We start from the raw sequence: 20,115 nt of genomic DNA, 5'->3' as shown, positions 1-20,115 counted from the left end.
CCTGACAAATCAGAGATGCATTTTTGAGAAGTATTTAGGCATTCAGTCCCCTGCCTGTCTTTTCCTTTCCCTTATCTGTGTAAATGACAAAGGCTTTGAAGACCCAATTTCTCATCATTATTTCTGCACTACTTTGATTTGGGTACCAACTAATGGGGTAATGGTTATGTCCAATTAAAGACCAGAAATGGACACAGCTCAGCATTTGCCATTTGTCCCTTGTCAAATGCAATGAGGCATGTTCACTAATAAAAACAAATACCTGAATTAAAGCAAGAGGAAAAAGGATGACCCCAGCTTATGAATTCTCTGTCCATCGCTAATGCTCTCCCCATGGGTATGAGCCATGAGAATTGTTCTGCTAATAAGTCAGATTAACACTAATATTTCCCAGTAGAGGATTTTGGTTTTATTGACACTATAAAATGTTGCAGGATGCATTTGTGATGCACACCCAGGCATTGGGAAGACACTTGACCTGGCAGCACCGGACAGCAAGATCATCCAGAACTGTGAGGGCTGTGGTGCTTTCCCATGACTCATGAATTCATAGTCAAATATTCCATGACTCATGGATTAACCTGACAAAACCCAGAGGGAAGAAAAGTTATTGGGTTATTGGTTGACAAGAGCCTTTTAAAATTAACATGGCATAATAAGCAGGATACCAACATCCTCTTTCTGACTCGTGAGAAACTCATCAGGAAGAGTTTTATGCATTCACTTATTACCAAGGGACCTCAGCTGGGGTTGTGTAATTAGGATGGGACACTTTTTGCAGCTTCGAGGCTTGAATAGCAACATTAGTATAATCCAGTTACAGAAAGCATAACCACATGCAACAAGCTGTTAATACCAGCTTGTGTTTAATTGCAGTTCCCTTCCATTCTAGTGCAAATAAACAAAATACAAATACATGGAAACCAGAATGTAGCCATAAATGAACCACAAGATAAAATACAGGAGACAAGGCTGTCTGCCTCCCCTTCAACCAAAAGGTTAGGGTTAACAGTGTAAAAAAGTGCCTTGCCCCATGGACAGGGCATGGAAAGGGGGTCTGCACACACATATCCAAAGTCCTGGGTGCATTTGTGCTCCTTGCTTTGTGATGAATTTCCTGGGAAGCTCTGGGCACCTCTGCATCAGCAACAACATAATCATGGTGGTAAATTAAGTCATGCAGACAGACCTCTCTGTTCCCTCTAAAACAGGGTGGGTGGAATTGCAGAGTAGAGAGGATGAAATACATTAAATATTGTGGGGCCAGTGACTGACTGCAGTAACAGAGGCCATAGGAAGGTCTGGGATCCTGCTGGTCAGACGTGTAAATTCCAGAGGAACACAAAGAAATTGGCACTGGAAAGCTTGTCCACTTGGGACTTACAGGGGATAGAAAATGCCCTTTTATTTTTAATTTGGCATTCATTCTCAGCCTGACTCTTCCCATCTCTGGGATCCTAATGGCCTGTTTGAGTTCTCTTGTGGAGATATAATACTACAGACCTAAGTCTAGGGAGCAATGCAATACATTTTTGCCTTCAAAACATCACAATCAGTTTGGTTTAAATAACATATCATTCCTACAATACTGATTGTATGCTCAAGATTTTCTCCTTCAGAAGCTATATATGATAGATAAAGAGAAAAGCCAGCAGTAGAGTTTAAATGGCAGCTAGGGGAAAGAGAGGAACACTGGAACTATTTGTTTTAAGAAAACTTGTTTATTTTTAATGACATCCTGTGGTTTATAAGACCAGGATTTGTGCTTGGCACAACTTCCTTTAGATCTCAGGGTTTACACTGAGAATCAGATTTTTCTGTCAACAGTCTTAATCCTTTCAACTAATGTAGTATCCTTCATGAAAAACTCCAAGCCCTTCATCATCCTCAGGCTGTGTGTTTTAAGACCTTACTCAGCCATTCTCAATTTACTGTAACACCCCTATAGGAGCCTGGAGCCTCACTCAGCCAGATGAAACAATTCTAATTACATTGACTCGCACCAGGAGAGGAGCTGGATAATGCCAAGCCAACGTGCTTAGGAGGAGAATCAGCTTGAAAGACGTGTGTAATCATTGTGACATCCATTTAACGTGTCACAGGACATGAAATTGAGGCCACGATAAAAAAGAAACCTGCTGATACCTGAGTGAGCACAGTGTGTTGTGTAAGGCACAGAAGAGCTGTCCCTGTGACTCTGACACAAGAAAAAGCCATGGGACCTGAGTAGCAGCAGCCACAGCAAGATGCACACTCATTCCCTCCCATGCCTGCATATTCCTTCTGATCATCCCAGGTGATGGAGAGCTGAGAGGAACAGGTCTTTGAGGATGGGAGGTTTAGTTTTTCTGACAGAGAGCTTCAGGGGAAGGTGCCCCATATCTGAAGAGGATCCCCCACTTAAAGAAATATATATATAAGAAAAACATGCCAGGAACAATGAAAATACAAACATCATCAGGCACTGCAAGTCAGCACTGTCACTGAGGATGAGAACTGCCACCCACAGACCCACCCACGGCCAACCAACCTGTCTAATTTGATCAGAGAAATTCTTGTGGTTGGATTCAGTTAGAAAGACCATGCACAAACAGGCCCTGGAGCAAATTACACCATTTTAACAACATGAGCGTGCTCTTATCTGAATCACAGAGGATCTGCTGTTACATGGCGGATCAAGTGTCCTCCGTGTAATCGTTCAACCAGTTCCCTCGTGATCCTCTGCCTCACACAGGAAATGTCCTGCCTGTCCCTGGCCATCAGCCTGGCTTGGGCCAGGTGGAGGCATCATCCCAGCAGTGAGTTACCCAGCATCCCTGCTGACAGCTCCTGAGCAGCACACTGCATTCCAGATTTACAATGAGCGATGATTAAAGGCAGCATTAAACCTATTCTGTAACTACACAGAGTGACCAGCTTGTACCTTGCTGCCTTACATAACATCTGGGGGTTTTTTTCTTCTCCTTGTTATCCAGAAGAATCAAGGCCTCTTTGCTGTTTGCCCTCTAACTTTATTGAAGAGTAAATCCTCTTATCATACACTTCACTGTAACAGGTTGGCTGCGTACACGTATTTTCCAGAAAATTTCCAACAGAACTCCCTGTGCTGACTGCAAGAACTGTTATCAATCAACTGTTTTTAAATAGACACTGATGCATACATAGCCTTGGCACAGGGTTTGTTTTAGACCTGTATTTCATTTATCTTGAAAAAGAAATATGTTTGGCAGAGTTATCTCCTTGTGTCCTTGACCTCTACCAACTGCCAGTGCTGAAGACCCAGGGGCAGTAAAGGATTTAGCCCTTTGCTACCCACTGCTCAAAGGTGTCACTCAGTGAAGGCTAGGGTCAGGCTATGCTAATAAATTGAATTTAAGCATTTCTAATGTGGACAATATAGTGCCTGCCCACCTTCTACTCTCTGCCTGGAATATATATGTATTTTAATACATTTGTTATTACAGCCCCAGTAGGCATGACTGTCAAGTGTCAGCCTGAGCCCAGAAGCAAAACAGGACAGAGCCCTTAGAGAAGGAGGCTACTGGGAGGTTCCTCAGCTCTTCAGTGATCTCAGAAGTGACCTAAGTAAGAAGGAGGAAGCTTAAAGAGGCAGCCAAAATGGATCCTTTCTGGAAATACAGAGAGCAGCTGAAGCAGATTCAAACAGTGCCTCTTGTCTCTGCTGTGTGTGATGAATAGGACAAAAAAGGAAGCCAGAAAGAGTTCCACCTCTGACATTAGTTTTTTTTCTGAAGCTCTTGACATTTTTAATAGCTTTTCAGTTACCCAAAGTAGATGTGATTTAACTTGATGTTATAATATTAGTACTGTCTGCTGTGTAAAATGAAACACTAGAGATATCAACCAAAGTACAGCACAAAGGGAAGGTAATTATAGGCGGTATTTAAGCCTGAAGAGTCAATCCTTTAAGTTTCAGGGCTAATGAATTCCTGATAAGAAACTTCTGAGTCAGAAAACTCATGGTGGGACTAATAGGGAATATCAAATTAACTTGAGAAAGCAATCAGAATTTGTCAAGCACAGGTAGTTATCCAGTCCAGACTGATTCTAGGAAAGGCTGTGACTTTCTGGGCATTATGGAAGATCTCAAGTAATACAGACAAAGAGACCAAGGGGGATGGGGGAAAGAAGAAAAAAGGTAGAATCCACAAAGAGCACATTGAGATCTCCAGGCCTGTGCTACTGAGAAAGTCCATCTAGTTAGAGATTAAGCCTTGCCACAGATTGGATCATTTCTTTGCAAGAATTGATGAAAACATCTTGCATATCCTACCAAAACTCAGGCCTCCACATGGCTTTAAGCTTCCTTTCCAAAGGAAGGCAGCTCTGAAATATTTGCGTGCAGACTGACAGCTTGTGTCCCAGGCACTGGGACAGAAATCACTAGCAGAGCTCCAGAGTTCAGAGTCAAAATGCTGTTCTGCATGAAACTGCACAGAAAGACCAGAGACTTCTCATTTGACACAGGGATGGTCTGATGATTTGTCTCAGGTTTTTTTGTTTGTTTGTTTTTTAAGGCTGTGTTTCCCCAACTGTTAATTGTAGGTGTTTCAAAACTTGGTGAGTTTGTGAAGCTGGAGCCAGTACAGTGGAAATCCCACACTGGGCACCAAAAGCCTCTGCTGAAGTTTATCATTTGCTGCTTGAATGGAAAGAGTAACAACCCAATACAAATATTTGGACTTCTCTTTGTTCCTGGCAGGGCTCTTGCAGCACATACACGAGCAGATTGCGTTTGGTTTTGCTGGGATGGGAGAAGCAACAGGGACAGAGCTGGGTATGAGCCAAATCCAGCACACAGGAGAGGCAGAGGCTGCTCCAGGGCTGTGCCCAGGTGTGCAGGGCTGGAGCACCAGAACAGGTAGTTTTATCAAGGCAGGACGAGTTGGTTCCTGGAATCTTATCAGGGTGTAGATCAAGGATGATTTTTGATCATGAAGAGCAACACAGGGCAGAGTCTCCCACGGGTAAATCCTCTGTTTATGGGACTGTGAGCAGAACTGAACCAACCACCAAAAGATACAGATCTTTTGCTCCAGATCTGAGCAAAAATCCCAGTGGTCCAGACCTGGACCTTCTTCAAAACTGCTCCTGCCTTGTTACATCCCACTTAACCAGAGCAAACCTTTAACCAGACAAACAGCATTCTTCAAAACAACAGCATTTTCCTGTCCTTATTTCAGAGTAAGGGCAGGACCACTGGAGAGCTCAGCAGCCCTGGCTGCATGACCATGAAGTTGTGTGTCCCACCACTTACACCTCTCCTTCAAATCCACACGCACAGCGCCGCTGTGGTAGGGCCACAGCAGTGCTCACCTTGTGTTTGATGCTGTGGAAACTCCTGCAGCTCCCCCACCCTCAAAAAGCACAGGGGCAGGAGATCAGAGCCCTGCACCGCCCGCAGCCCAGAAGGCCGCGAGTGGACCTGGTTTCACTGATAACAACGACACAATTTACACACCCCCTGGAAAAACAAACAGTCTGGTGGTTGATAAGCCTGATTCCCTGGCTCCCAGCCCAAGAAGCAAAGCTTGGGAGCACAGAGGAAAGGATTCAGAAGACAGGCCTTGAGCCAAACACCCACCACAGAGGTTATTGAGCAGGGACCTGCACTTGCACTGGGACAAGCCGAGGAGCACTTGTGAGGGCACTGTCTCCCCAGCTGGCTGCTGCTCCACTCTCCCTTCTGGCACTGGATTTCACCAGCCATCACAAGGGGCTGCTTGTCTCCTGTTTGGAATACGAGTCCCTAGTGACATAGCTTGTAATCAATATAAAAGGCAAGATTAGCATTAACTTCCAACGTTTCTCTCACTGCTCACCCTGCCTTAATCCAGCATGTTTTGCTAAGTACTAAATAATACTAAATACTGAACCTAGGCATTTGTTCTGGCATGAAAAAAAGCCCAATTAAATGTGCCCTGCAATCATGGCTTCAAAAGGCAAGAAGTGAAGGAGAAAATCCAATAGCAGCACTGTCTCTGCTGCTCTGCCCATAACGATGGGCTCAGCCAGACACAGCAGCAGCACGAGCTGCTCTTCTGCAGTGCTGGGAAGAGCCACCCAAAATACCCATCTTCAAAAGCTCAGTGCTAGGATGGATATTCACAGATACATGTTTGAATTATTTCTTAACATTTACCAGAGCCCTTCACATCCATCTCTGCCAACACAGTCCAGAGCTGGGTTCAAGCGAGGTGAGAGCCCCGACTCCAGGCTGAGAACAATAGGGCACTTTCTCTCTGCTATCAGCCGCACAGGTACAGCCCCAGAGCTCCCCTGGGCACACCTGCCCAGCCCAAACAAACCTGAGATAGCGTGGGCAGGAACACACACAGCTCTGCCTGTCGGCAGAGCCTGCTGGCTGGTGTTTGTTTGCTCACCCATGGAGACACGGGCAAGCACGTAGGGAGCAGGGTCGGATTAAAACTCAACGCCTCAATTGTGTTTGCAAGGCTCAGGATGGCATTAGAGCACTTCTCGTGCTTTGGGATACTTCTTCTGAGCTGGTAAAGCAGCCCCTTCAGGTATTTGTCAAGATCATTTCTCTTGGCAGCCTCCTGTTGGGACCCAAGAAGACAGGAATTGCTGAAGGATCAACATCTCCTGGCAAGCACTTACCAAGTCGGCCCGTACCAGTCTTCAGATACTCATGCAAGGAGAGATATTACCCCTGAATGGCTTTGCTCAGGATCTGCAGAGGTGCCAGCTCACACAGCTAGAGCCACTTCATCCTGCCCACGCCAAAGGGACTGGTAGAGCAGGGCAAAGCTCAAAGCCCTGCGCTCACGGTAACGTGGGAGGCGAGGACACCTGCGCTGGCTCCCAGCGGGGCGGACAACAGCAAATGAACAGATGCCTTTGGCAGCACCCAGAGGAACATGTTTCACTTTCCTAATGAGACACAGCCTCTGCCAGTGGAGCAGCACTGGGGCCATCCCCCTCTGCACGACAAGCACAACACCAGCTCTGGTGCGGATCTCGGCGGGGCAGCCGACAGATGAGCTGAGCACGCGGAGCAAAGTTCTTCCCTTACGTCACTGCTACCTCGAGTGACCCAAGGGGTAAGAATAACAGCCAGGCTCCTCTACATCATGCTGCCAGAACTATTTAGACAGGCTCCCTAAGGGCAGCCATGAGCTGGCTCCCCGGCAGGCTCACAGGGAGAAGAGCTTTGAGAAGAGCTAAGGCCCATCCATACCCCTGAAGGAGATGGAGGCCAGTAAGGACGTGACTTCCTTCATTCCTATAAACGCAGGAGGTGCCAAGTGTCTGATATGTGCTTTGTAAAGCAGGATTAGCATGGGTCCTGCAAAGCTCTGCTTGCCCAAGCATGGCTTTTGCTTAGAGGGTTTCTGATCTCACTTGTTTATCCTGATTGTACATGACCATGAAAGCCTTCCAGAGCCAACAGAGATGAAGTGCATTCCTAATGAGCTGCTCCCTCTCTTCCAGTAGAGGACTCAGCAGCCTACACAAGACATTGTTTCTAATGAGACTAGAACAGGAACCATGTCCTGATTTTGGATAAGACCTACTGCAAGCTACACTCATGTGACAGGAACTCATGGTCCCCCTCTTATATGCCCCTGTGACAGAAGGGAGAATATGAGGGAGACTGGGCATGGGAGTGCCATGCCCCCTTTTCCAGCTGAGTGCTGGAAATACTCCCTCCTCTCTGGGAAGTCAAACATCTGCACCCCTCTGAGGCACAGGGAAAAGCAGGAATTCACTTGTTTGCAGGGGTACCATGGCATAAAAACACACTTGAACATCCAGAGTTCCAGCCAAATTACTCCACTTGTCCTCATGGTCTCCTCACCTGGGAACTCTGCTGCTGCCCAGCAGACACATCTGGACAGATATTTTAAAGCAGCACCACAGACACCTGTCAAATCCCATCACACAGATCTCCCTCCCACAGATGTTCCCAGGTCATTCCACACCTGCTTTCTCTCAGCTGCGTATTCCCAGGTCAGACTATTGGAGGTTGACCAAACGTGACCCTGGCTGAGGTCATGCTGCCCTCTGATGGGTGGTGGTCATCCATACAGAGACACCAGAAGCTCTAATCACTGGTGTCTGCAGAGCTCCAGGATCTTCTTTACTAAGAGACTACCAACTCCAGCTCAACCTGTGCGTTTTCCCAGTGGGAAGGGAGAACTTCATGGCAGCAGATGAGGAAAAAGGAAGATGAACACAGCAGTGGTAAAAGGGAGGGTGAAAGCAGATAATTGCTGTAAAACACTGAGCCCTTTGCTTCTACATGCTCAGGAAATTAGAGCAGTTAGGAACGATGACATTCCAGATAAGCTCAAGCACCGAGATGCAAATAAGTGGAGCAAAGAGTTCCAGGGAACCCCTCCCTGTGAGCTCTGCTCAGAGACAGGTTCCAAGGCAGGAGCACAGCTCTGTCACAGCAAGCCCTCATTGGCCACAGCTATTCCATTACCTGGCAACTCTGGAAACAAGCAAACCCAGCCTGCAGCACTGCTGCCTTGCTGGCACACAGGGCGGGTGTGCAGCGGGGAGTTGTCACCCAAATAAACGTGGAGTAGGAGGGGGAGTCCCCAGGGGTGGAGGAGTTGCATGACATGAGATGGCCATGGTACTTTAAGAGAGCTGATGGTGGACAACTGTCACATGAGGGTGGGCCAACATCTCAACTTTCTGTTCCCCAGACAAACCCAGCTTCAAATCCAGAATAACCATCAATTTCTCAGACTGGAAGGAGGAAGAAGACACTGTCACTGCGTTGCCCTGTGACGACCAAGCTCCCTGCCCTACTCCACAGGGAGAACGTGCCAGGGGCCATCCTGGCTTGGCTATTTCTGCAGTACAGATGGGGTGGGAAGCAAAACAGAACCCTTTGGAATATAGTGGAGGGACTCTGCGTATAAACAGGATTCCACAAGCCACTTGTGCTGCCCCCCAAACCCTCCTCTTATTCTGACAGAGAAGAACAGACCACATGTTTGGTCTAGAGTGAGAAACCCTCTTGCTCCCAAGGTTTCCAGCTGCACAATACATTGGCTCAGTTTGGACTGGCAGATCTGGGATGATAATGCCTCTGCCCAGGATCTGTGTTTCCTCACATGAAGCCCAAAGACAAGTTGCCACAGCCTGAGCAGCACAGCCCATAAATCTTGACACAGTTCCTTGGGAAGCTCGTGACGTCCTCACTGCAGCAGAGTGGTCCTGTTGCCAGTGGAGCTCTGTGCTTGTTGAAAGATAGCAGACTGATCACTGCCCCAGTGAAAGTCAGGCCTGGATCTCATTTTATTTGACTGGTTTGGGTGTGCAGTCAAGCTCAAAGCGCTTAAAGAAACAAAAAACCCCAAACAAACAAAAAACACTCAGCAAAAAAAACCCCAAACAAAACAAAACCCCCAGACCCTTCCACACCATTGAGCTGTAAGTCCATTGGAGCTGGGCAACTAGTGTTGAGTCAGGGCTTCACTGCTGACAGAATCATAAATCCCAGAGGGGTTTTTCTAAACCAGGGACCAAAAGTTTGGGTGGAGGACAGGGAAGTGCTCTGGCAGCTCTTAAGAGTAGCTTTGTTAGTGGTACAAGGTCAGCAATCACTTGTACTGCTGACACTCTAGAGACAGCCCCTGTGCTGCCCCATTTACAGCCCTAGCACATGCCTACAGAAATCCCCTGCATACCATCCAGCTTTCCTACCCTCTCCTATTCTTAGCCCAAGCTGGTCTTCTTATAGACTATTACTCAGCTACACACTCCCTGTTTTTGGCTGTCCTACATCCCTCCCCTTGCCTGTTCAAGCCCCATGAGGCCAGTCAGCTCCCCCTGTCCAGGAATTTCAGAGAAGCAAGTAAAGCAATCCACAGCACCATCTTACCAGGAACTGCTGGGACACAGAGATCCAGGACAAGACCCTTTCTCCTGGACAAAACATCCCTTGGGCTTGCTTCTGCTGCTTACGGCAGCATCAGGCTCAGCCCCAGCTCGTACACCGTGCTCACCTGGCAGAAGGGATGGAAAAAATCAATGTGGTGAGGCTGGAACCAGCTCTGGTATTTGTCCTCTCCCAAACAGGCATCTGAGAAGCAAAAGAGAGCCCCACATCCAGGACCTGCAGCAAGGCAGGAAGGCTTCAGGAAGATGTGCCCAGCTTCTGATATAGGTCATCATCCAGGGCAGCTCCACCTGAGCTGCTCCCCACCACCTGCTCTCCTGGCCCACAGCTGTGCAAGGGCATTTTTTGGATTAAATTGGGGGTTGAGAAGAGGAACGTCACTCTTAATAAGGAAGAAAGTTCCATTTTACAAAAGCCCTCTGGGGTAAGGGCTGAGATTCTTCCTCTCAGCTGTAAGGGTGCTATGGGAGGCAGGAACCTTTTTACAGCACACATGCCTGTCTTACGGTTTGAATCAGCTCCTCTCAATAGCTTTATTGTGTTTTTCAAGTTTTTAAATCCCAGGTCATCTGAGATGACGTGTCATTAATATTTTTTAAAAATCCAGGCGTTACCATGGCTTTGTCATTTGAAAGCTGCTTCTCAGGTGCTGCCCACCTTATTCTTTTTTCATTTTGCTTTTCTTTATGGCAGCAATACAGAAAAGACCTCAAGGCCGGCTGAGCCTGGGGATGGGTGGGAGTGAGAGCCAGGAAAAACCTTGACTGAGATCCTGGAGCCAGAGCCAGTAAGCAGAGCTGTCATAAACTCAGGGTTTCAGCTTTAAACACTCAGGGTTTAGATGGCCAGTGCCCCCCTTTTAAATCCTCGTCCCTGTCATTACATAGGAGAAGTATTCCAACTCTGAACTGACCTCACAAACTCCTCTGAGGATTTAAATAATTGGGAAATATCAAGACTGGGCAACATGCAACAGCAGTGTGATGCTCAGGTTATTTCTTTTGGAGGGTGGAGGTGGCTTTTCCAGCTAAGGATGTTGCTGTGGAGGACAGGTGGCCCACGGGCTCCGTGTGAGACCGGAGGATCCAGGTGTGGGATGGTGGCCAGGAGCCCAGCAGAGGCTGTATTTATGCCACATAGATGTTCTTCAGTCCTTGTCACCACAACAGGCTCCTTGGTTGGGCTGGAGAAGGCATTGAAGCAGTGTTAGACACATCCCTGCCTCCTCTGATCCCTCATGTGCAGCTTCTGGATAGTTCTTTTGCAGAAGAACAAACTCAGAGAGATGAACAAAACAAATAACCAAACAAAACCAACCAACGAAACAAACCCAAACAAAATCCCCCAAACAAATAAAAAACAAAGCCAACATCAACAACAAAACACCACACACATACAAAGGAAAAAAAAGAGAGAATAAAAAAGAGAGGGTGTGTTCCCTGGGATGCTGTGCCCCTACCTGACTGCATCTCCAAGAGGAACCTGTAACATGCTGATATTTATGCAGTGTCACTCCACTTTAATCCTTGGGACTAAAGGACTAAAAGCCATGTCTTCATGACTTGAGAGGAAGAAAAGTGGTATTAATTGAAGGAACAGCCCATCTCCCACAGCTCTGGCAGCCTCTGCTTGGCCCAGCAGGCAGAGGTGGGGTGGGGAGCTGCTCAGAACAGAGCAGGACCGCTGCAGTGGGAACACCAGAGGCAGCTTTACTCAGCAGAGGGAGCTGCTATGCCTGAGGTTTTCTGGTTTGTATTTTTCTTAAAGGATATTTAATGGTTTAGTGGGATGTTTCCATTGCCTGATGACCCCTGAAATCACACTGTAGCACATCATCCTGAAAATAGCTGCACCTTGTGAATGCTTGGGACTATTTAAAAATGCAAATAGCAGAGAGGGAAACTCAAGGTGACCCCTTTTCTCTCTCAGGAGGCAACTGTGCACTTCTGCCTTTCCCGTTGTGCCCCAGGGAGCTTTGTGTTACACCTGGCCCCATGGCAAAAGCCCTGGCTGGCACCAGGGGCTCTGGGCAGCCTTGGGTCCCACAGTGACACTGCCTGCTGCCAGGTCTCCCCCAGGACCTGTCCCTGGCAGGGCAGCCAGAGACATTTCTGCAGGAGCTTTCCAGAAGCAGGGCAGAGAAGAACAGTGTGTCCCAGCAGCTGCTGCCCATGACACTCCTTTAGCACCCCCTGACAAAAGCAGCCTGAAGGGCCCTGACCTCTCTGACATCTCTGTCACAGCTCTTAGCACAAGTTCTCGCTCACCATTTTCAAGGACTCTCTGATACCGAAATTATACAGCAGAAAAATTGATTAGCAGTGAGGAAAAAACCCAAACAGGAACATCCTAATGCTGTGCTTCACCTTGCTTCTGCTGCTCCAAGAGGAGTTTGAGGCTGACTGTGAGCATCCCTCCCCTCTCCAGCTCATCCTTTTCAGCATAGCCAGGTATGGAAGAGTCACAAATGAATGCGATACATCTTGATCCCTCCCAAAACATAAACCAACCTGACAGAGGAATTCCAAGAGCAGGAGTTCGTGTGCACGAGTCAGCCTGGGGTAGTGGGTGTGATTGCATCTCATTTAGCTGCACGCAGCAAGGTTGCTGCTCATCTAGAGGTGAGGCTGCTCAGAGCCTCCCTCAGCAGCCAGCACCTCTCTGCAGGTGGCAGGCTTGGTCTGGCGCAGGACCGGGAGATCTCCGTGTAGGCAGCCAAGGTTTATTAGAGAAATTGTAAATTCCAACGAGTCGGATACAAAGATAAGCTGCGCTGCCTTCTGGAAGGCAAAGGTGTTTCTGACCCGTAGACACTGATAGAGGTTACCCAGACACCAGTGACCACAGCAGGTTTGACAGTGAAATGATCACCTTGCCCTTAATCTTAGGGGAGCCACAGTTTTCCCTCTGCCCAGTACATCCAATGGGATGTGAACACCGTGTCAGCACAAAACCACCACCTCCCACCTGCAGCCTCGCTGCCTTTCCGCCGGGATGTTGCCGTCTGCCTCAGCAGCATCTCTTCTGTCCCCACTCCATCCCAGCAGCTCTCCCCTCCCTCATCCGCCGTGTTTGAACATCCAGAGCAACACATCTCTATGGAACATTTCTAAATTCAACGTTAGGCTGCTCTCATCTTTAACTGGGTGGGGGAATAAGAAGGTGCAGAACTCAAAATCTGTTATTAGACCTTAAAACTAAAAAGGAAAAAAAAAAAAAACAAACAACCAAAACCCGCTGTTCATTTCTCATGGAGAATTCAAACCCTTCACTGGCATGTTCCTAGGAATGTGTGTTTGTTTTTTTTTTTCTGCTTGCAACAGTGAGCATCATGGAATTGTATCCTGGAGCACCATGGTGTTGTCCCGGCGGCGGGGTGAGCTGTCATAGGGCTGCACACAGCAGCGCTGCTGTCCACAGAGCTGTCAGCCTCAGGCTGGCTGTCAGTCTGAGCACGGGCAGGGCCCTCAGGGACGGCGTGGTGCCCGAGGTGCAGGAGCAGACCTCGTAGCCGTTCTCGGAGCGGCTCTCGTCGTGCTGCCCCGGCCTGGAGCGAGCCCCAGTCCTGCTGCTCCCAGCTGCCTGCGGGGCGTCGGCCTGCATGTCACTGCACACCAGCCAGTCTCTGGCAATGGACTGGGGGTAACCGGGCTGGGCCTCCAGCTCGCTGTCCAGCACCTTCCAGTACTCCTTGCCCCTGAAGAAGTAACTTGCGCCTGCAAAGAGACCAAAAGCCAAAGGCAAAGTGAGCGGCGATGGGCGGCCTCCCACTGGAACACTTGAGTCAGAATCACAGAATGTTCTGAGTTGGAGGGGACCCACAAGGGTTATTGAGTCCAGCTCTTAAATAAATGGCCCATACAGGGATCAAACCAATGACTTTGGTGTTATTAGCACCATGCTCTAGCCAGCTGAGTTAACCTCAGGGTCACCTGGAGCAGGTCCAGAGGAGGGCAACTAGGCTGGTGAAGGGACTCAAGCACAAGTCCTATGAGGAGAGGCTGAGGGAGCTGGGGCTGTTCAGCCTGGAGAAGAGGAGGCTCAGGGGAGACCTCCTCACTCTCTACAACTACCTGAAAGGAGGTTGTAGCCAGGTGGGGGTTGGTCTCTTTTCCCAGACAACTGTCAGCAAGACAAGAGGGCTCGGTCTTAAGCTGTGCCAGGGGAGGTTTAGGTTAGACATTAGAAAAAATTTCTTTACAGAGAGGGTAATCAGCCATTGGAATGGGCTGCCCAGGGAAGTGGTGGATTCTCCGTCCCTGGAGATTTTTAAAAAGAGACTGGATGTGGCACTGAGTGCCATGGTCTAGTAACCGCAGTGGTAGTGGATCAAAGGTTGGACTTGATGATCCTGGAGGTCCCTTCCAACCCAGCTGATTCTATGAAAGCAGAGGAGCATTCCCACCCCAGCTGAGCCCCAGGGAGTGGAGGCACAGGAGACACCACTGCTTGTTGCCAGTGCTCCCTCTTGCTGCAGGAGGGATGCTCCAGAAGACGATGCTGTGCCTGGCTGGGATCTCTCACAGCAGACAGGAGCCACCAGACAGCTGGAGGTGGATGGTGAGATTTTGCCTCTTCTGTGGTGGGTCCTAGAGCAGATGCACCTCCTGGTACCGTGGGTGTGTGGGGTCAAGGCCCTGTGAATCCCCAGCTGGACACACCATACACACCTCTCCATGGCCATCAGTGAACTGTCTTGTAACAGGGCATGGTAAGGCTGGAGACCTCACCTACCTGTTAATGATCTGGGGTATGTGCTGCCATCCCTGGGCTCAGAAAAATAACCTGAGCCTGGCAGGGCCCTGGGAACCTTCAGCTCTCAAGTGCATTTTTTCCATTCTGAACTGGGAGGCTGGGAACTCTCTAAGCAGGTCCCATGCTCAGGAGGACTCCTGCCTACGGGAATGGCTTATCACTCTCAATAGCTTTGAAAATTCAGCTTTCCCCCTCTGCCTGGTTTAATGACTGCTATTACACCGTTAGGTTGCCAGTAAATAAACCCTGGAAGTGCCACTTTGTTGTGAGTGAATGGCTGGTTGTAAACGTCTCCTGTGACAAAATTTTTGTGGTCTTTTCAGCGGGAAGAAACCACTGAGAAATCTCATCCCTAGAAAATAAGTCGTAACTCTGGGGAAAACATCTCCTTTGAAAGTATTTTCTGTCTGCATCCTCGTATAACCAGCTAGAAATCCAACGACAACAAAACCAGTGAGGAGCAAATCAGCCCATACTAGGATAAAAATCACTGCAAAGCAGCATCAAGTGTGTTCTTTTAATAAAATGATATTATTAGCCCCCCAGGATATTTTTGTTGCCTGTTTGAATTACAAAGTCTCTTAGTGAGCTGTGTGGGGAGCTCTGGCTGGAAGCACACCTCCCTCTTCATCTTCCAGACACTGGGAACTGCCGTCCCATCAGGGGCTCAGCAATTGTGTCGGCAGGAGGGTAGAAGGGGCTACAGCTCAATATAGCACTATTTTCTTTCTTGTGTTTTTTCGAACTGGCACGTGGACTCACCATCTGACCACCTCATGGCATCATCTAAAGGGCTTGGTATTCCCTTCCACAGGATGGTCTCTGAAGGGTACCCGGGGTCCATCCTCCGCTCGTGGTCGTCGTAGCGCCAGTAGAGATTGTCCTTAAAGAAATAAGTCTTGTCATTGTGGGCCCAGGAGAAAGCGGCGTCGATTCCTCCCAGTGGCAGACCAAAGTCTGAAATGGGCCGTGGGTATCCCTCCTCCACGTTATTGTCCTTGAAGACCCAGTATCTGTCTCCTGTGGAAAGAAGCACAGAGCAAAGTCACATTTGTTTCATGGCCAAAACCAGAATTCCCTCACAGCTGATGTTTCATTATCTGTTGTGGTGACAAGCCTCAGGACTGAGCTCTTGGCATTTAAGGATGGCTATGGGAAGGGTTCAGCCCACTGGGGAACCTCTAGCTTTGAATAGTTGCTTTTTAGTGTCAGGCTTTCCGTGGACACAGCCCTGCTCTGCTTCTGGTCTGATGGTCCCAGAACATGAACATGTCGAGGCTGTTACTACAGTCGTCACTTTTATGCATTTGGTGGAGGCATTTGGTTTTCTGCCCCCTGCATTTCTGCCTGATATCCAACTGCAAGAAACGAAGTTCCATGCACTTTTGGTGGGCAAAACAGGCACCTTCTGCCTGGTACTGAGCTCCTGAGAAGCCAAGTGTAGTTCCCCTCTGGAAGAGAAATCACCACACTTCCTAGAGCCAGACAGGCTGAAGGACCTGTGGGTTTTAAGGGATGTAACAAGGATGTACAAGGACATCCTTGGACAAATCCCAGCTGAGCAGCTCACTGCTCTTCAAGTGTCTGCACAGCCACCTCCTCAGCCCTACCTTGGGCAGTAGAGAACCATCAATATGATTTTTTTTTCCCCAGTAAAAATGAAGCATAACGTGACTGGGCCCGGGTCTGTGTCAGAACAAGGAAATAAACCCAGATGTCCTTCATAATCCTCTAACCACTGGGGAAGTCTTTTTTACAACATCTCTTTGGGAACCTGCAATGTCCTTTTAGATATTACACAACCTATTTTAAGGATCAGACCTTTTCCTCCCTCAGTTTTCTAGAATATCTGAAGAGGCCCTAAAATGCATGCCCATGTGTCAGCAGCAGGACCTTAGAGGCCAAGGTAATTTGTGTGCTTTGGTTTCTGTCCAGGGATCAATGAAACAGCGCCGGAGGGAGAGAATGAGACAGTATTTTATAGCTGGATGGAAAATCCTGAGTTCGTGGTAGGAGCTGGGCAGGACTAACACATGCAGAGTGTGCGGTGACCACAAACTGCTCTGCCTTGCAGGGGCAACACACCAACTATGGCACATCTGGAATTCCAGCCAGGAGGAGCCCCTGGACCTGAGCTGACCTGACCTGAGTCTGTCTGTCCATCCCCAGCAGGCAGGGCAGGGAGGAAGGGAAGGAAGCGAGTGCTGCTGTGGTCTGCAGATCAGACTGGGAGTGTCTGGTGCCAGGCATAAGGGCTGCCATGCTCCAGCTGGCCCCATTCCCTCTGGGAAAGCAGAGCAGGGCAGGCTGCCTGAGGCAGCTGGACACACACGGCAGAGCCTTCCATGTGCTGCTCCGTGGGGAGATGCAGGGCTTGGCACATCTCTGCAGAGCTCGGCATGCCAGAGGTCTTGGAGGGCTTTGGCTGTGCTTGGAAAGACTTCTGCAAGCACAGGGGCTTGCACAGGACATGAGCCATCCCTCCAGCCTGGCTGGAGGAACTGAAACCAAATTATTGCTTCCGGAAGGGCTTGGTTCAGCACTTCTGAAACTGATAATTGCACCACATTTGGAGTAGAACGGTCCAGAGACAAAAAACAATTTCCAGCCAGGAAGCACGAAAGGCTGGGATGTATTTAGCACTTCAAGTGCACAACCTTTCCGAAACAAGAGTCAATGCCTGCCAGGAGCCTGGGTGACATGGAGGGCATGGGTGGCATCTAACCAGCATGAGTGGATGGTCTGTGGGGGACTCAGACATTTGTATAGGAACCAAGAGCTAATCTGTTCCTCCAGCTCTTCTGAAAGAAACAAGTGAGATTTTTAAAACAAAAAGAGAGGATGACACCACTTATTTTAAGAAAAAAATGTAGTAACAGAAATATAATCAGCAAAACCAAGCTCTTCAGTTTCGTTTTTGTCCCCTCTATGACTTCTTCTCTTCTCAGCAACAAATACTAAAAAGAGAAAAGGCCAAAGGAGGGACACAGCACCTGTGGAGTGTGGGGGTGGTGGCGGTTCCTGCTTGTGTTTCATTCTTGAAAAGCTCAGATTTCAGTTACATTTGGCAGCACTTGATCTTCAATGACATTTCCCTCACTTTCTGGGGAACGTGACTGCTACCTTTTGCCTGCTCTCCTTGCCAGCTGCTTTCTCCTGCCTTGCTCACGGACAGCAGACCTCAGACCTGCCCTGGGAGATGCTCAATGGCTGGCACTGGTATCTCCTGCCGGCAGGAGAGATCAAAACGCTGCCAAGGTACCCTGGCACCACCGAGGGGACACACATGCTCCCTCCAGCACTGTGTTTGCTCTCACCTTTGAAGAAGACGATCTTGTGGTCGCTGGTTCTCTCGTAGACCGCATCCAGGCTGTCCAGGTTGAGCGGCAAACCCCGCCAGAAACGGTGGATCTGAGCCGGCTGGAGGGAGACCAAGTGCTTATTGCGAGTCAGTCTCCAGAAGTACTTGCCTGGAGGGACAGACTGGACATTACTGAACCACACCCAACCCACCGTCGCTGGGGGATGAGCGCCGGGCAGGCAGGAAGCAAAGCGTGTGAGATGGGAGCTGGGAATTAGAGCCATCCTGCTCTCCAGCAGCAGCTGTGACCGCTTGCTATTTCTGGCAGCCATTAGAAGAAATCCCCTTTTTTTTGGATTAAAGTAATCCTCCGGACGTTGCACTGGAGTTGTTACACTCCTGGCCACGGTGTGAGGCTGTGCCACTGAGCCAGGGCAGGCAAGAGGAGACTTTCATCTCCTCCCTCCCTCTCTGCACGGGACCTCCTGGGAGCAGGTGGGAGCAGGCAGCAGCTGAGGCTGCACCAGGTACCAACAACATTTAGTGAGGGTCTCCAAAAAAACATCCCTGTTCCTCCTGTCCCGGAGCAGCCTCAGCTTCCTGCACACAAATGCCCAGCTGCTTTTGTATTTGGAAATGTCTGGGATGTTACGATGAAAAATATAGGAGGGGTTTTTTAAATGAAGAAAGGGAGTAAGAAAATAGAGGGGGAGGAAACCATATGAATAAATCTGGAAGGGTGGAGGTTGGGAAGGAGGCACAATTAAGGACTTTGGTACCATCTAGAGGTGCAGGATAAGCAGGGACCGCAGTCCTGCGGAGCTCCCGGGATGAATGTGCTGGTGGTGCCAACAAACACACTTCAGCACCTGCAGCAGCACTGACCCAGCTCAGAGGGAGTATTTCTGGAATATTTGGGGTATTTCTGGAATATTTTGAGTAATTTGGTTTCCTCTGTGGGAAGGATGACAAACCTTTTCCTGCTAACAGAGCCTTATGTGGGATTTCCCGAGGAGTCTTAATGTGTTTTAGGGGCAACTCAAAACCCAACTCTGCACTGGCTTTGGGATTCTCAGCCTGAGTTTTTGCAGCACTCTCCATGCTGTGTTTTCCTTGGAGAGCTCCACGAAGTGATGTGAGCCAGAGTAAGATGTCTAAGAGGCAACTCTCGACTTTGTCTCATATTTGTTATTGCCTGTTAGAAATTATTGCATGTTATTTACATCTGCTCTTGCATGGATTCCCAAGGGGAGATAAGCAACAGAAACCAAAGAGGCATCTTCAGATTTGTATTCACGACACTCAGCCCTTTCTCCAGAGCTGGCAGATTGTGACACCAGCTTTTGAAATTTTATGGAAATTGGATCTTAGCCTAATAATGCAGGAGGCAAAACCCTAACACTTAAACATCTGCAGAGAGGGAGTTTTATTCTAATTATATGGATTTATATCATATTCTTGTTCTTCTACTCCAGTTTGCCTATTTGCTCTATCTGACTGAAACACACAAATGAATAATACATCCCAATGTGGTAGGAATTGCCATAATTACAGATTCTTTTCAAGAACGTAAAAAACCCCGAGGATTCAGATTTGGTGGCCATTTCACACTGATGGAAACATATGGAATTAAATAAAGATGATCTCTGCATCTCTAATTAGCAAGGCACTAGATTTTCAGCCAGATTTTCACTTTTTTTTAGCAAGAAATAGAGCTCAACATGATTCCATCCTTAGCAGACCAGTATCTGAATGTTGAAGTGCCCTGGGCTCATCAGAGACACGAAGGGAAGCCCTGGTGCTTTTGACATTCAACCCTCTGTGAGTGATGGGCTCAGCAGGTGAGCAGCTGCAGCAAGCAAACCTTAAATCTATCCTCAAAGTCAGGCATAGCCTGAGTCGTTGGTTGCTTTGGTTGGGTTTTTGATAAGCTATCAGGAAAAAGAAAGGAAATAAAGCAGTTAAGTAGCAAGGAATTCTGAATGTGATGGTCTGGCCTGCTCGCTGAAGTGCTGCTGTTGCATGGATGATCATCAGCCAAAGTGAAATCCACAGGGGAATTGCTGCCAATTTCATGCAGAAACAATTCAAAAAACAACCCCCCCAACCTCATGTTTGTTTAAAAAGCTCCATTTAAACCCCTCTCTGAGCTGGC

The 20,115-nt window shown here is 48.5% G+C and overlaps 1 protein-coding gene across 2 annotated transcripts in view; it reads right to left on the bottom strand.

Moving 5' to 3' along the window:
- Positions 1-12,604: 12,604 nt before the first annotated feature.
- MMP17 (matrix metallopeptidase 17) overlaps positions 12,605-20,115 on the bottom strand; it is a 60,618-nt gene continuing 53,107 nt past the window's right edge. For both annotated transcript variants that reach the window (XM_027689632.1, XM_027689633.1), the window contains exons 8-10: positions 17,977-18,129; positions 15,422-15,679; positions 12,605-13,620 (exon numbers count right to left, since the gene is read on the bottom strand). In XM_027689632.1, the coding sequence (XP_027545433.1) occupies positions 13,289-13,620; positions 15,422-15,679; positions 17,977-18,129 (743 nt within the window). In that variant the 3' untranslated portion in view covers positions 12,605-13,288. The remainder of the gene's footprint in view (positions 13,621-15,421; positions 15,680-17,976; positions 18,130-20,115) is intronic.

This window comes from Neopelma chrysocephalum, unplaced genomic scaffold, assembly GCF_003984885.1.
Source record: "Neopelma chrysocephalum unplaced genomic scaffold, ASM398488v2 Primary Assembly neopelma1_77, whole genome shotgun sequence".
NCBI classification, from domain to species: domain Eukaryota; kingdom Metazoa; phylum Chordata; class Aves; order Passeriformes; family Pipridae; genus Neopelma; species Neopelma chrysocephalum.
This window is presented reverse-complemented; position numbering and strand designations above follow the sequence as displayed.